This window comes from Balaenoptera musculus, chromosome 3, assembly GCF_009873245.2.
Source record: "Balaenoptera musculus isolate JJ_BM4_2016_0621 chromosome 3, mBalMus1.pri.v3, whole genome shotgun sequence".
In the NCBI taxonomy this organism is placed as follows: Eukaryota; Metazoa; Chordata; class Mammalia; order Artiodactyla; family Balaenopteridae; genus Balaenoptera; species Balaenoptera musculus.
The window spans coordinates 116,382,607-116,397,742 of NC_045787.1; the positions used below are offsets into that span (position 1 = coordinate 116,382,607).

General features: G+C 34.9%; 1 protein-coding gene across 12 annotated transcripts in view; it reads left to right on the forward strand.

Moving 5' to 3' along the window:
- Nucleotides 1-15,136, forward strand: part of LOC118891978 (ankyrin repeat and KH domain-containing protein 1) — a 120,834-nt gene that overhangs the window by 38,440 nt on the left and 67,258 nt on the right. For 11 of the 12 annotated variants that reach the window (XM_036845942.1, XM_036845943.1, XM_036845945.1 and 8 more), the window contains exons 8-10: nt 6,954-7,191; nt 7,419-7,610; nt 12,097-12,206. In XM_036845942.1, the coding sequence (XP_036701837.1) occupies nt 6,954-7,191; nt 7,419-7,610; nt 12,097-12,206 (540 nt within the window). The remainder of the gene's footprint in view (nt 1-6,953; nt 7,192-7,418; nt 7,611-12,096; nt 12,207-15,136) is intronic. The other variant, XM_036845954.1, reaches the window with a different exon arrangement.

Genomic DNA, 15,136 nt, shown 5'->3' on the forward strand with positions numbered 1-15,136 from the left:
CTCAAAACATAGTGGCTTAATACAACGGCCATTCATTATTTTTTATGATTCTGTGGGTTGATTGGATGGTTATTCTCTTATTCTCTTTCTTTTCTTTTTTTTTTAAAATTTATTCATTTATTTCTTTTTGGCTATGTTGGGTCTTTGTTGCTGCGTACAGGCTATCTCTAGTTGCAGGGTGAGTCGGGGCTACTCTTCGTTGCGGTGCTAGGGCTTCTCATTGCAGTGGCTTCTCTTGTTGCAGAGCAGAGCTCTAGGCACGCCGGCCTCAGCAGTTGTGGCTCGCGGGCTTTAGAGCGCAGGCTAGGTAGTTGAGGTGCATAGGCTTAGTTGCTCTGTGGCATGTGGGATCCTCCCGGACCAGGGCTCAAACCCGTGTCCCCTGCAGGGGGATTCCCAACCACCGCGCCACCAGGGAAGTGTCCGCTTTTTTAAAATTAATTTTTATTGGAGTATATGTTATTCTCTTTCAATGTGTTGTTTAGTTTTAAACGTTTGAATGAAAATTTTCCTGTTGTCTGTTAATGATTTCTACTTTGATTACATTCTGATCAGAGAACACACTCTGTATGATTTGAGTTCTTTAATTCTTGAGGTTTGATTACCATGAGTAAAATAGATAGCTAGCGGGAACATGCTATAGAGCACAGGAAGCTCAGCTCGGTGCTCTGTGATGACCTAGATGGGTGGGATGGGGGGTAGGGTGGTAGGGAGGTCTAAGAGGGCGGGGATATATGTATACATATAGCTGATTCACTTCATTGTACAGCAGAAACTAACACAACGTTGTAAAGCAGTTACACTCCAATAAAAAAAGAAAGTAAACACCATAAAAAAAATTCTTGAGGTTTGTTTTATAGTCAGGATGTGCATATATATTCCATGGGCATTTGAAAAGAATGAATATTCTGCTTTTGGTCAGTGGAGTGTTTTATTAAGACCTGTTGACAGATGGTGGAGTTCTTCTACATCCTTTCTGAATTTCTGTCCAGTTGTTCTAACAGTTGTTGAGAGGGGGTGTTGAAATCTCCAGCTATGCTTGTGGATTTGTCTATTTCTTCTTCTAGTTGCTTCACTTTTCCCCCACATTTTGGAGCTCTGTTGTTTTGGTACATGCCCTTTTTTTTTTTTTTTTCCTCATCCATTTTCTCAATTTTTTCCCTCTATTTTTTTGGGTATATCTAGTAGTTATTTTGAAGTTCTTTTCTTCTAACTACTATATTTGATTCACTTATGGGTCAGCTTTTATTATTTTATATCTTGATGATCAGTTACTTTTTCTTGCCTCTTAATATGCCTAGTAATTTTTTTTTGTAATCCATATGGTGGATGATTCCTTTTCAAGGCCCTGGATTATCCTGTATTCCTTTTAAGACTGTTAAATTCTGTTCTAGCAGGCAGTTAAATTACCAGTGAATCACCCTGATCTTATTGAGGCTTAATTCAGCATCACTTTTACTCCTAGGTCCTTACTCTTTGGTCTTAAAAATGTTCACTCTTCGTTTAGGATATATTTCCTTGGGCCATGGTTTGGAAGATGCCCAAAGAGAAAAAGTTAGAGTGAATGGAGGCTAAACAATACACTTCTTAATAACCAAGAGATCACTGAAGAAATCAAAGAGGAAATCAAAAAAATACCTAGAAACAAATGACAATGAAAACATGACGACCCAAAACCTATGGGATGCAGCAAAAGCAGTTCTAAGAGGGAAGTTTATAGCAATACAATCCTACCTCAAGAAACAAGAAACATCTCAAATAAACAACCTAAATTTACACCTAAAGCAGTTAGAGAAAGAAGAACAAAAAAACCCCAAAGTTAGCAGAAGGAAAGAAATCATAAAAATCAGATCAGAAATGAAGGAAACAATAGCAAAGATCAATAAAACTAAAAGCTGGTTCTTTGAGAAGATAAACAAAATTGATAAACCATTAGCCAAACTCATCAAGAAAAAAAGGGAGAAGACTCAAATCAACAGAATTAGAAATGAAAAAGGAGAAGTAACAACTGACACTGCAGAAATACAAAGGATCACGAGAGATTACTACAAGCAACTCTATGCCAATAAAATAGACAACCTGGAAGAAATGGACACATTCTTAGAAAAGTACAGCCTACTGAGACTGAACCAGGAAGAAATAGAAAATATAAACAGACCAATCACAAGCACTGAAATTGAGACTGTGATTAAAAATCTTCCAACAAACAAAAGCCCAGGACCAGATGGCTTCACAGGTGAATTCTATCAAACATTTTGAGAAGAGCTAATACCTATCTTTCTCAAACTCTTCCAAAATATAGCAGAGGGAGGAATACTCCCAAACTCATTCTACAAGACCACCATCACCCTGATACCAAAACCAGACAAAGATGTCACAAAGAAAGAAAACTATACGCCAATATCGCTGATGAACATAGATGCAAAAATCCTCAACAAAATACTAGCAAACAGAATCCAACAGCACATTAAAAGGATCCTACACCATGATCAAGTGGGGTTTATCCCAGGGATGCAAGGATTCTTCAACGTATGCAAATCAATCAATGTGATACACCATATTAACAAATTGAAGAATAAAAACCATATGATCATCTCAATAGACGCAGAAAAAGCTTTTGACAAAATTCAACACCCACTTATGATAAAAACTCTCCAGAAAGTAGGCATAGAGGGAACTTACCTCAACATAATAAAGGCCATATATGACAAACCCACAGCCAACATCGTTCTCAATGGTGAAAAACTGAAACCATTTTCACTAAGATCAGGAACAAGACAAGGTTGCCCACTCTCACCACTATTAGTCAACATAGTTTTGGAAGTTTTAGCCACAGCAATCAGAGAAGAAAAAGAAATGAATCCAAATCGGAAAAGAAGTAGAGCTGTCACTGTTTGCAGATGACATGATACTATACATAGAGAATCCTAAAAACTCTACCAGAAAACTACTAGAGCTAATGAATGAATTTGGTAAAGTAGCAGGATACAAAATTAATGCACAAAAATCTCTCTTGCATTCCTATACACTAATGATGAAAAATCTGAAAGAGAATTTAAGGAAACACTCCCATTTGCCATTGCAACAAAAAGAATAAAATACCTAGGAATAAACCTACCTAAGGAGACAAAAGACCTGTATGCAGAAAACTATAAGACACTGATGAAAGAAATTAAAGATGATACAAACAGATGGAGAGATATACCATGTTCTTGGATTGGAAGAATCAACATTGTGAAAATGACTATACTACCCAAAGCAATCTACAGATTCAGTGCAATCCCTATCAAACTACCAATGGCATCTTTCACAGAACTAGAACAAAAAATTGCACAATTTGTATGGAAACACAAAAGACCCCGAATAGCCAAAGCAATCCTGAGAAAGAAAAATGGATGGAGGAATCAGGCTCCCTGACTTCAGACTATACTACAAAGCTACAGTAATCAAGACAGTATGGTACTGGCACAAAAACAGAAATATAGATCAATGGACCAGGATAGAAAGCCCAGAGATAAACCCCACACACATATCGTCACCTTATCTTTGATAAAGGAAGCAAGAATATACAATGGAGAAAAGACAGCCTCTTCAATAAGTGTTGCTGGGAAAACTGGACAGCTACATGTAAAAGAATGAAATTAGAACACTTCCTAACACCATACACAAAAATAAACTCAAAATAGATTAAAGACCTAAGTGTAAGGCCAGACTCTATCAAACTCTTAGAGGAAAACATAGGCAGAACATTCTATGACATAAATCACAGCAAGATCCTTTTTGACCCACCTCCTAGAGAAATGGAAATAAAAATAAACAAATGGGACCTAATGAAACTTAAAAGCTTTTGCACAGCAAAGGAAACCATAAACAAGACAAAAAGACAACCCTCAGAATGGGAGAAAATATTTGCAAATGAAGCAACTGACAAAGGATTAATCTCCAAAATTTACAAGCAGCTCATGCAGCTCAATATCAAAAAAACAAACAACCCAATCCAAAAATGGGCAGAAAGCCTAAATAAACATTTCTCCAAAGAAGATATACAGATTGCCAACAAACACATGAAAGGATGCTCAACATCACTAATCATTAGAGAAATGCAAATCAAAACTACAATGAGGTATCACCTCACACCAGTCAGAATGGCCATCATCAAAAAATCTACAAACAATAAATGGTGGAGAGGGTGTGGAGAAAAGGGAACCCTCTTGCACTGTTGGTGGGAATGTAAATTGATACAGCCACTATGGAGAACAGTATGGAGGTTCCTTAAAAAACTAAAAATAGAACTACCATATGACCCAGCAATCCTACTACTGGGCATATACCCCGAGAAAACCATAATTCAAAAAGAGTCATGTACCACAGTGTTCATTGCAGCTCTATTTACAATAGCTAGGACATGGAAGCACCCTAAGTGTCCATTGACAGATGAACGGATAAAGAAGATGTGGCACATATATACAATGGAATATTACTCAGCCATAAAAAGAAACAAAATTGAGTTATTTGTAGTGAGGTAGATGGACCTAGAGTCTGTCATACAGAGTGAAGTAAGTCAGAAAGAGAAAAACAAATACCATATGCTAACACATATATATGGAATCTAAAAAAAAAAAAATTGTTCTGAAGAACCTAAGGGCAGGACAGGAATAAAGATGCAGACGTAGAGAATGGACTTGAGGACACGGGGAGGGGGAAGGGTAAGCTGGGACGAAGTGAGAGAGTGTCATGGACTTATATATACTACCAAATGTAAAATAGATAGCTAGTGGGAAGCAGCCGCATAGTACAGGGATATCAGCTCAGTGCTTTGTGACCACATAGAGGGGTGGGATAGGGAGGGTGGGAGGGAGATGCAAGAGGGAGGAGATATGGGGATATATGTATAAGTATAGCTGATTCATTTTGTTATAAAGCAGAAACTGGTGCACCATTGTAAAGCAATTATACTCCAATAAAGATGTTTAAAAAATTAAAATATATTTTATAAAAAAAAAAAAGGGAACATCTCAAATGCTCCCTTCTTTAAGTTATCATAACCCTAGCCCTAGCTTGGTTGCTGTCCAGTGCCTCCAGTTGTTTTCTTTTTTCCTCAGTTTTTATAGTTGTTTATGATAGAGAGTAAGTCCAATCCCAGCTACTGCTCAAAGGCTAAGACTAAAGTCTTAGAGTTAAAAAAAAATTCTAATAATGATATTAGGCCTTTAAGAGTAGATTATTCTTTTTTTAATTTCTTATTTTTTCTTTTTTCCTTTTTTAGAAATAATATTGTTCATTAACATAAAAAAAGTGCTTAGTACAATTCCTCTCTAAGGTCCGTACTCAAGATATGTTAGCAGAGTATATATAAAGACTCTTCAAAAATTAAAGTAAATTCAAGCAAAACAGTTTCTTGGGCGCCTAGAGAAGCTGGGCGCAATAATAGTTCCCTGATCTGTGGGCATTCATAAACCCTTATTTTCTTTTCAATTAGATTTGTATATCAAACACCAAGTAACTCAATACAGGAATTTGGTTAAAATATATTTTATCTTACATATATTTGAAGTATTAGTAAAAGTAAAATTTTAATGTAAAGTCATTTGTTTTTGACATCATGTCAGAAGTGGTTACAGCTAAGTTAGTCATTTAGTTAAGTATAATGAAACTCTAGATGGATACTGAAACCTAATATTTAATTAAGGTTTCTTTAATTAATTCTTTAGTAAAAGAATTGCCCAACCATATAGAACCTTATTTTTGTACTCAGTCTTTACTTTTCATTAGCAATATTTGGGTCATTTTTGAAATAAAGAACAATACCATTTGTCTTTATATGCACAACAGGAGTTAAGGAGTTACATAAAATTTTGAAGCAGAGAATTTGAAACTAAAGAAATGTATGATGATAGAGGGATAGAATGGATACGCTCTATGAGAATATTTTATTGTTAATTGCCTTACTGTCTATGCACATGGGCTCATGGTAAAATTATTTACAAGTGAATACGACTTATTTTTACATCTTTGTAAAATTCTTTGCCTCATTACAACAAGTTAGTGGTGAGAAAAAATATAGGGTAGTATCAGTCCACAGGGATTTACCTTGGTGACATAATCCCAAGTGGTAATGACTTCACAGAATTTGTTGTTATTTTTTGCCAAATCTTTTTTTCTTAAATAGATCTAACACAGTTTCTACACTTAAACATGACACCTAAGTTTGAGGCTATAGCTATATTTGACCTTGGCTGTAGTATAAACAGTAATTATTTTATTTTGAGTTACTGTTGACTATGGATTTAACAATTTTTTGAACTTCAAAGAATGTGGAAATTCAAAATTATTTGGAGTTGTAACCGTATCTCACAAGTCTGATTCTTGTGGAAAATTTTGGGCTTGCTCAAAAGTAAGGTAAAATAATTTTAATGGGGCTTCCCTGGTGGCGCAGTGGTTGAGAATCCGCCTGCCAATGCAGGGGACACGGGTTCGAGCCCTGGTCTGGGAAGATCCCACATGCCACGGAGCAACTAGGCCCGTGAGCCACAATTACTGAGCCTGCGCGTCTGGAGCCTGTGCTCCACAACAAGAGAGGCCGCGATAATGAGAGGCCCGCGCACCGCGATGAAGAGTGGCCCCCACTAGCCACAACTAGAGAAAGCCCTCGCACAGAAACGAAGACCCAACACAGCCATAAATAAATAAATAAATAAATAAATAAATAAAATAAATAAACCCAAAAGTTAAAAAAAAAAAAAAAAAAAAAAAAAATAATTTTAATGGACTTTTTGGTAAGACAGATTTCAAAAATTGTTCAGATGGTCATGGTAATATATATGCCTCTAAGCTGCCTCTCCTTTTTTTTCCTCTTGTCTTTCCTCAATCTCTTGCTTTTCTTCTCCCACTTAAAAAATATCAAAACAAAACAAAAATTCCTTTCTTCTTGTTTTACTTCTGAAAATCTGCAGGATGGACATGTAGAGGTGGCACGTTTGCTTTTGGATAGTGGCGCTCAAGTGAATATGCCTGCAGATTCATTTGAGTCTCCGTTAACGCTAGCTGCCTGTGGAGGACACGTTGAACTGGCAGCTCTACTTATTGAAAGGGGCGCAAATCTTGAGGAAGTTAATGATGAAGGATACACTCCCTTGATGGAAGCTGCTCGGGAAGGACATGAAGAGATGGTGGCACTACTCTTAGCACAAGGTAAAATAGTTTTACTTCTTTAATTAAAAAATCCATTTCCTTTGGTTTTTTGTGTCAGTATCCCTGAAGTTTACTACAACTAAGATATTTTTTGCATTGATGATAAAATAAATTATCAACACCCTGGAAAGAACCCCAGAAGCAGAGAAAAGATAATTATCACAAATCAGAACACTTTATTGTAAGTCTTTTGTAACTAGTTTTATCTATTTTCATGCTTTCCTCAGGAGCAAATATAAATGCTCAGACAGAAGAAACCCAAGAAACTGCTCTGACATTGGCTTGCTGTGGAGGATTTTCTGAAGTTGCAGACTTCCTGATTAAGGCAGGGGCTGACATAGAACTTGGCTGCTCCACACCTCTGATGGAGGCTTCTCAGGAGGGACACCTGGAGTTGGTTAAATATTTACTGGCTGCCGGTATGTGGCTTTAAGAACACCTTTTAGAAAAAGACTTTTATATTGCTTTCATAACTTTAACAATTAACCATAACTTTTTCAGCTTTCTACAAAAGTTGAAAGACAGCTCCATAATTTAACTCTCTTTTTAGGCTTTTAAATCTCCAAAAATGTCATTTTTTTAAAAGGTTTCTTAGAGTTATTAATGTTTGCTTGGTGACTATAAGGCTTTCTGTTGACCTCTTTCCATTGAATGTTTGTGGCTTTTGAGGGGAGAAGTTAGTTCCTCCTAGTGTCTGTTAATAAGAGGAGGTGGGGATGACATAGAGGTTATAATTTGATACCCTTAAGCCTGTTCATTTCTTGACATTTCTGACTTCTCAAAAAAAATAAGAAAGAATGAACGAACAAGTGGGAACCTTTTTTTTGGCAGAAGTATTTAGTTTTTTGGGTTTTTTTGTTTATTTGTTTTTAAATATTAATTTATTTGGCTGCATTGGGTCTTAGTTGTGGCATGCGGGATCTTCATTGCAGCGTGAGGGATCTTTGTTGTGGTGCGGGCTCTTCGTTGCGGCATGCAGGCTTCTCTCTAGTTGTGGCGCGTGGGCTCCAGAGCGTGCGGGCCCAGTAGTTGTGGCACATGGGCTCTCCAGTGTGGCACACGGGCTCTAGAGCACGTGGGCTTAGTTGCCCCGTGGCATGTGGCATCTTAGTTCCCCGACCAGGGATCGAACCCACGTCCCCGCGGAAGGTGGATTCTTAACCACTGGACCACCAGGAAAGTCCCAGAAGTATTTAGTTTTAAAATAATTTGTGCTTTATATATTGTTAACCAGTGGTAAGAAGTAAGTTTTTTTACATAGAATATTTGTAGTTTTATATAGAGCAAGTTAAGGATATATCAGAAAAAATTGATCCAGATGTAAACCTTTATATATCCCTTAGAAATAGTATAAAATTTTTTATCCATATCTAATAAGTTGTTTAAAACTTGACATATAAAGAAATTAATACATAAAGGAAAATAAAATATTTAGCAAAACTTTATTTATCCTTTACTGTTAATATTAATTTGATTATAGCCCAGCATCAATTATTCCTTTGAATTATTATTGCAATAATTTCTTAATCCAGATCATTAATGGTTTGGCTGATTATTTAGATTTTGAACCAATGCACAAACCAGCCATACAGGCTGACCTCTTCCTTGACTCAAATACTATTATTTGCTGTAGTTAGTAAATGTATGTGCATTATTCAGTCATTTTTCCCTCATTATTTTCTGTAACTGTCTGTGTCCCATTCAGGAGTCTTTCTTTACCGGTGCTTATCAGTCTTCATTCTCCCCACATCCCTCTAAGTGTCAAGATATTGTTAAGGGGCTTTTAAAAGAAGGAATAAATAACGTTAACTAAGAAATCACCAGACATTCTGCTCAACTCATGTGTTAACTCTATTAATTACCACTGGCCACTGGTATAGTAAATATTACACACATCTTATAGAAACTGATGTACAGTCATGTTACATAAGCAAATCAAGCTAATAAGTGACAGGGCCAATATTCAAACTTAGAACTGCTGACATTGTTTTTTCTATTGCGTCACCACTGATTCTCATATTTAGCTACTTTTGCTAATTTGAAGTAGGTAGTTTCTGGAACTGTCTCGGGGGCCTGAGAATCACTTTTTATGTGATCACTACCTAAAACAATTTTTTTCCAGATTAGAGTGTGATTTATTTACATGCATTTCTTCTTATAGTGTAGTGCTAAAGAAGAATCCAACAGGTCTTTTAATACATTGCCTATACAATTTTTTTAAAAAATTCAAAAACCTTTTGTTACGGCATTTTTTTCAAACATTTAGAAAATATGATGAATCCTAAGAACCCATCACCCAGCTTTAAGAATCTCATTTCATCTGTACTCCCTCTATATCCCCCAGTTATTTTTATATAATATTTATTAAAAATAATTAAACATTAAATTTTTTTTATTGAGAGATAATTGACATACAACATTATATTAGTTTCAGGTGTACAAAATAATGATTTGATATTTGTGTATATTGTGAAATCACCACCAGAATAAGTCTAGTTAATATCCGTCTCCACACATAGTTATAAAAACATTTTAAAATTAACATTTAAATTTTTTAAATTTGAAAATAAATTTGTTTTTATAAATTATCAATAAATATTTCAGTATGTATCTCTAAAAGACAGTCTTTTAAAAAAGTAACCACAGTACCATTTTCTTACCTAAATTTTTAAAATAATAATTCCTTGCTGTCATTAAATATCCAAGCAGTTTTCATATTTTCCTGATAGTCTTATAAATGTGTATGTGTGCGTTTAATGACTTTTTTGAATTAGGATTCAAATAAGATTCATACAGTAACTCTTGATCAATACATCTCTTAAGTCTCTTTAATTTATGGGCCCTTCATCATCTTTCTTTTCTTTTTTCCCTTGCAAGTTTTGGTTGAAGACATGAAATGTTTATCCTTTAGGCTTCCCAGAGTATGGATTTTGCTAATTGCACCTCCACGATTTCAGTTAACTTGTTTTTCTGTCCCTTGGATTTCCTATAAGTAGTACTTAGATCTAGAGACTTGATTGAATTCAGGTATGATGTATGTTTGTTTTGTTCTGTTTTGTTTTTAAGACTACTTCATAGGTAGTATTTGTGTACTTTCTTCAGGAGGTAGTAAATGTCTGATTGTCTCTCTTTTTGATTATTAGATATTGATGATCATTGCTTAGATCCATTAATTTGTTAGGGGTTACAAAGTGGTAATATTCTAAATTCTATTATTCCTTCCTTGTTTATTAGCAGGAATATGTCTATAAAGAGAAACTTCCCTTCATCAACTATTTGGTTACTCTTAGGTATAAATCATATAGGACCAGTAGTATAAATGTTTGATTTTTCTCCCCCTTTCCTCTCCCCCCATCACCCCAAATAATGAGGTGGACCCCTAGTATCCTTCACTGGTGACCAATGAAGTGGTTTTTGTTTTTTTTTTTTATTTTTGGGTGTGTTGGGTCTTCATTTCTGTGCGAGGGCCCTCTCCAGCTGCGGCGAGCGGGGGCCACTCTTCATCACGGTGCGCGGGCCTCACTGTCACGGCCTCTCTCGTTGCGGAGCACAGGCTCCAGACGCGCAGGCTCAGTAGTTGTGGCTCACGGGCCCAGTTGCTCCGTGGCACGTGGGATCTTCCCAGACCAGGGCTTGAACCCGTGTCCCCTGCATTGGCAGGCAGATTCTCAACCACTGCGCCACCAGGGAAGCCCGAAGTGGTTTTTTTGTTTTTGATTTGAACATCATTTTGAACTTCTAGATTTAAACATACATGATGGCTTTTACTCTATCATAGTCCTCATTCTTTTTTATGTAAAAATTGCTGAAAGGTGGGACAATTTCACTATCTTTGGTCAATAAGTTTAGCTCCTAAATCCTTTTGGTGTGACCTCATTATAGTCTCTGTTTCCTTGCTTTTTGATATTGCTAGGTGTTTCAGGCCCATCTTATACAGATTCTCCCCCAGTCTTGGAACCAATTATTTCTTTAAGAAGCCCTAATTTCATTTAGTAGGATATGGTACTTCTTAGCTAGAGATGCTATTTCAGCTTGGTCTTTCATTGTCTCTAGGCCTTTTTAGTTGGTCAGAGTGAGGAAATATTTTTCTTACAGATAATAATACAACATGAATTCATGTCAGTACTTCCAATTCAGAACCATACGGTTTTACTTAACTTCAGCAATCTTTTATCTGTGTTTTCTCTCAGCCATGCCCCGAATTTCACTCACCAAAGGATTACTCGTTTGATTTTTACCTCAATATCCATAGAATAGAAACCAAAACTACCATCAATATGATTTCTGAAAACTGATATTTTTTGCTTTAGCAGCCCTTTTATTTCTTAGGGTATATCTTACTGGGGATGTATAGGCAGATTATTATTATTATTTTTAAAATAAATTTATTTATTTATTTATTTTGGCTGTGTTGGGTCTTCGTTCCTGTGCGTGGGTTTTTCTCTGGTCGCGTAGAGCAGGGGCTACTCTTTGTTGTTGTGCGTGGGCTTCCCATTGCGGTAGCTTCTCTCGTTGCAGAGCACAGGCTCTAGGCACGCGGACTTCAGTAGTTGCAGTACGCGGCTCAGTAGTTGTGGGTCGCGGGCTCTGGAGCACAGGCTCAGTCGTTGTGACTCATGGGCTTAGTTGCTCTGTGGCATGTGGGATCTTCCCGGACCAGGGCTCAAACCCGTGTCCCCTGCATTGGCAGGCGGATTCTTAACCACTGTGCCACCAGGGAAGTCCAGATTATTGTATTTTTTAATCGTTTGGTATAGTTCCTTTCTGTGTGGCTAAAAGCATTTTTCCAAAACATTTAAAGGAAAATTAGGATTCTTAAAATCTGGTATTTTCATATTTAGAGTTTATGAGTTTCACCAAATTATAAAATTCACAAAGTAAATGTGTAATTTTTTTGTTTGTCAGGTGCTAACGTTCATGCTACAACAGCAACAGGAGACACAGCCTTAACCTACGCTTGTGAAAATGGACATACGGATGTTGCAGATGTTTTACTTCAAGCAGGGGCTGATTTAGTAAGATATTTTTAATTTCAAATATTTTTGTGTGAATGTTAATACTCAATTTATTTTTAACATTTAGAAAACACTAGTAAAGAAGATCAATAGTTTGCATGCTTTGTATAAAATAACTTTTAAAAGTTTAGCTACTTGTTCTAGTTGTTGCATTTATTAAATGTATTTGAAAATAGTTTTTAAAAGGGCATACTGTTTCTTTTCCTAGGTAAAAACATTTGTTTCTTTCTTCCTCTCACCCCAGTCCCATTTGACATTCCTGAACCTTTTTAACTCTCCTTTATTAGACATATAAATTCAACGATATGTTTGTAGCATAGGATAACCTGTTAAATCACTTTGAGTGATTTCTTTTGTTTTTCTAATTAGTTAGACATTTAAAATAAAGCTACTGTCATCTTCCTAACAACATTATTACAGCATTTCATTCTTTTTCTGTTCTTTTAATATCTTCTATTTTGGCTTTTCAAAGTTTCAAATTAGATGGCAGGTTCATATGTGTAATAATCCTTACAACTATGGGAAATTATAAATAATATCCCACTTAAAGGTTTATGCTTCTTGCTGAAATGTTTGCTTTGACTAATTTTTATTTTGTGAGAGTATTTTGAACTGCTTTCTAGAGTTTCTTCCAGAATTCCCTTATGTATTAAAAATCTATGTGAGACACGCATAGTTATAAATGCTGTAGAGAATCAACTCTATTAATTTCAGTTATTTAGAAAAAACTGTGCAAGTATTGTCTTTTAAACCATTTCCAATAGCAGACATTCCCCCCAAAATACCTGAGAACATTGTTGGAAAATAATTAGACTATAATAAGTGTATAGTGTAATTATGCTATTTATTTATCATCATTTCTACTACTAATAAATATTGTAGTGATAAGACTAGCATTCATTCTTATTAATTAGGATCTGCCAGTTAGAATTTCTAAGAGGTGTACCTTTTTCGTTTGAAAATTATGACGGATATGTTAAGTAGATCTTAATCTTCTGCCTTCTTTCTTTATCTCATTCCTTTTTTTAAAGTTGCTTTGGGTCATCTAAAAATTAAGAATTGAAGCATTTCATCACTTGGAATAAACAGGGTAGAGCATAAAAGCTTAGATAATATAAGCAAAGTTTAATACTCTTATCCTCTGAATTCTTATCAAAATTCTTCCTTCTTCCATTTTTCCATAGCTAAGTCACTTTCTTGACTAATTTGCTAGTTCTTCTAAAAATATTAAATAGGAAAAGAGGAATTATCTGTTAAATGCACTTTAAAGTATAGCAAAACCTTAGTGATTTTTGACAGAGTTAAAAATTTGTTATGAAATATTTTTAAATGCCCTTTAAAACAAAGGGCATTTAAAAATAGAAAACAAAATAGTTGTTTTTTATTTTTATAGTCTTCTGGAATTAGGTAAATTGTGATTAAAATTCCTTAGAAGAATTTCATTAAATAAGCAGATTGAAAGATTTGAATTTACCATACTGTTTTACATTCAAAATATAAGATTAAAAAATGGCTCAGATAAATATTTATCTTAAGTACAAAGGTAATACTGTTATTCTGATGTAACTGTTTTTCTCTTTTGCAAACCATCTTTGCATTCATATATACATGTAATTATAATCATAGTATAGTACAGTTGTTTTCTATTTTCCAGAATGTGTATTCTGTCATAATCTTTTCCATATTGCTACATATTCTCTATATTTATAACTTGTGCATAATATTCCATCAAGTTGATGAGCCATAATCATTCACTTATTATTGAACTTTTGACTTGCTTTTTATTTTTCACTGTTGTAAATACTGCTAGATTTAATAATTTCATGTGCATAACTTTTTCTTTTTTTCTCCTTTTGAATTATTTCATATATTAATTTTTCACTTTAAAAAATATATTCCTATTTTATGCTTTTGCTATCTGTGGAGAGATATTTCAATTTTAATATTAGTTATTTTCCTGATTGTAAAAGCAATTCTTGTTCTTTATAGAAAACGTGGAAAGTATAGAAAAGCATAGTAAGTTTGATATTTAAAACCTATAAATAATTTCAGGCTTTACTATAAGCCATAGGCGGGAAACAAAAGACCTAGTCAAAAACAAGAAGTGAGTAAAGCAGGCAGATCAGTCCCTGAGTCCTGAGGAAGAAGAAAATGACTGATAATTCTTGCTAGCTGGACCTAAAAGGACAGTAGCACCTTTCTTGTTCTTCATTGTTTTCTGTCACCTCCTAGTATCTGTTTAGGACTGTAGTAATTTCCTCCAGTGGTTTGGAATTGGAAGACTACACTCCCATTGCATGGAGTGGAGATGTATTCCATTTCTGGCATCCCATAGATGTATTCTTGATGTCTAGGTTTGGTAGTTCTTTAAGTTAAATTGTTTGTTTGTTTGTTTTCGTGGGCTAGCTGAGAACCTTCATTTTGGGGGGAACTATTTTTACCTTCGGTTTTAAATAAGAACGCACAAGTCAACCTTTGAAACACAATCTGGGCCATGCTTTGTTAGATTTTTAGAGCTTAACTTTTGCCACAATTTAAGGCTTTGTTATTATATATTTTTTAAAGAGCTTAAAAGTTGTTGTCTCTCATTTTTAAAAATATTCTGTAGAATCAGTTAGGATATTAATTACAATTTTATAAAAATGTAATACAACAATTTGGATTTCTTATATTGTTTCCTGAGATGAAACTGAGAGGTTTTAAGGCTTTTCATTCTATGTGTATAGTAGGTATAGTTTAGAACTTAGTTTTAAAGGAAATCTAGACAGTTTCTTATTTAACGCTTTTTTAAAAATCCACAACCAGAACTGTTAGTATACTTGAGCATTTTCAGGTAGATCCTCAAAATATATGTACATGTTCTCATTTGAAACTTAGTTATTTGAAATTTTATTTTTCCTTGTTTTAAAAATATTTAAAATGAAAAAATA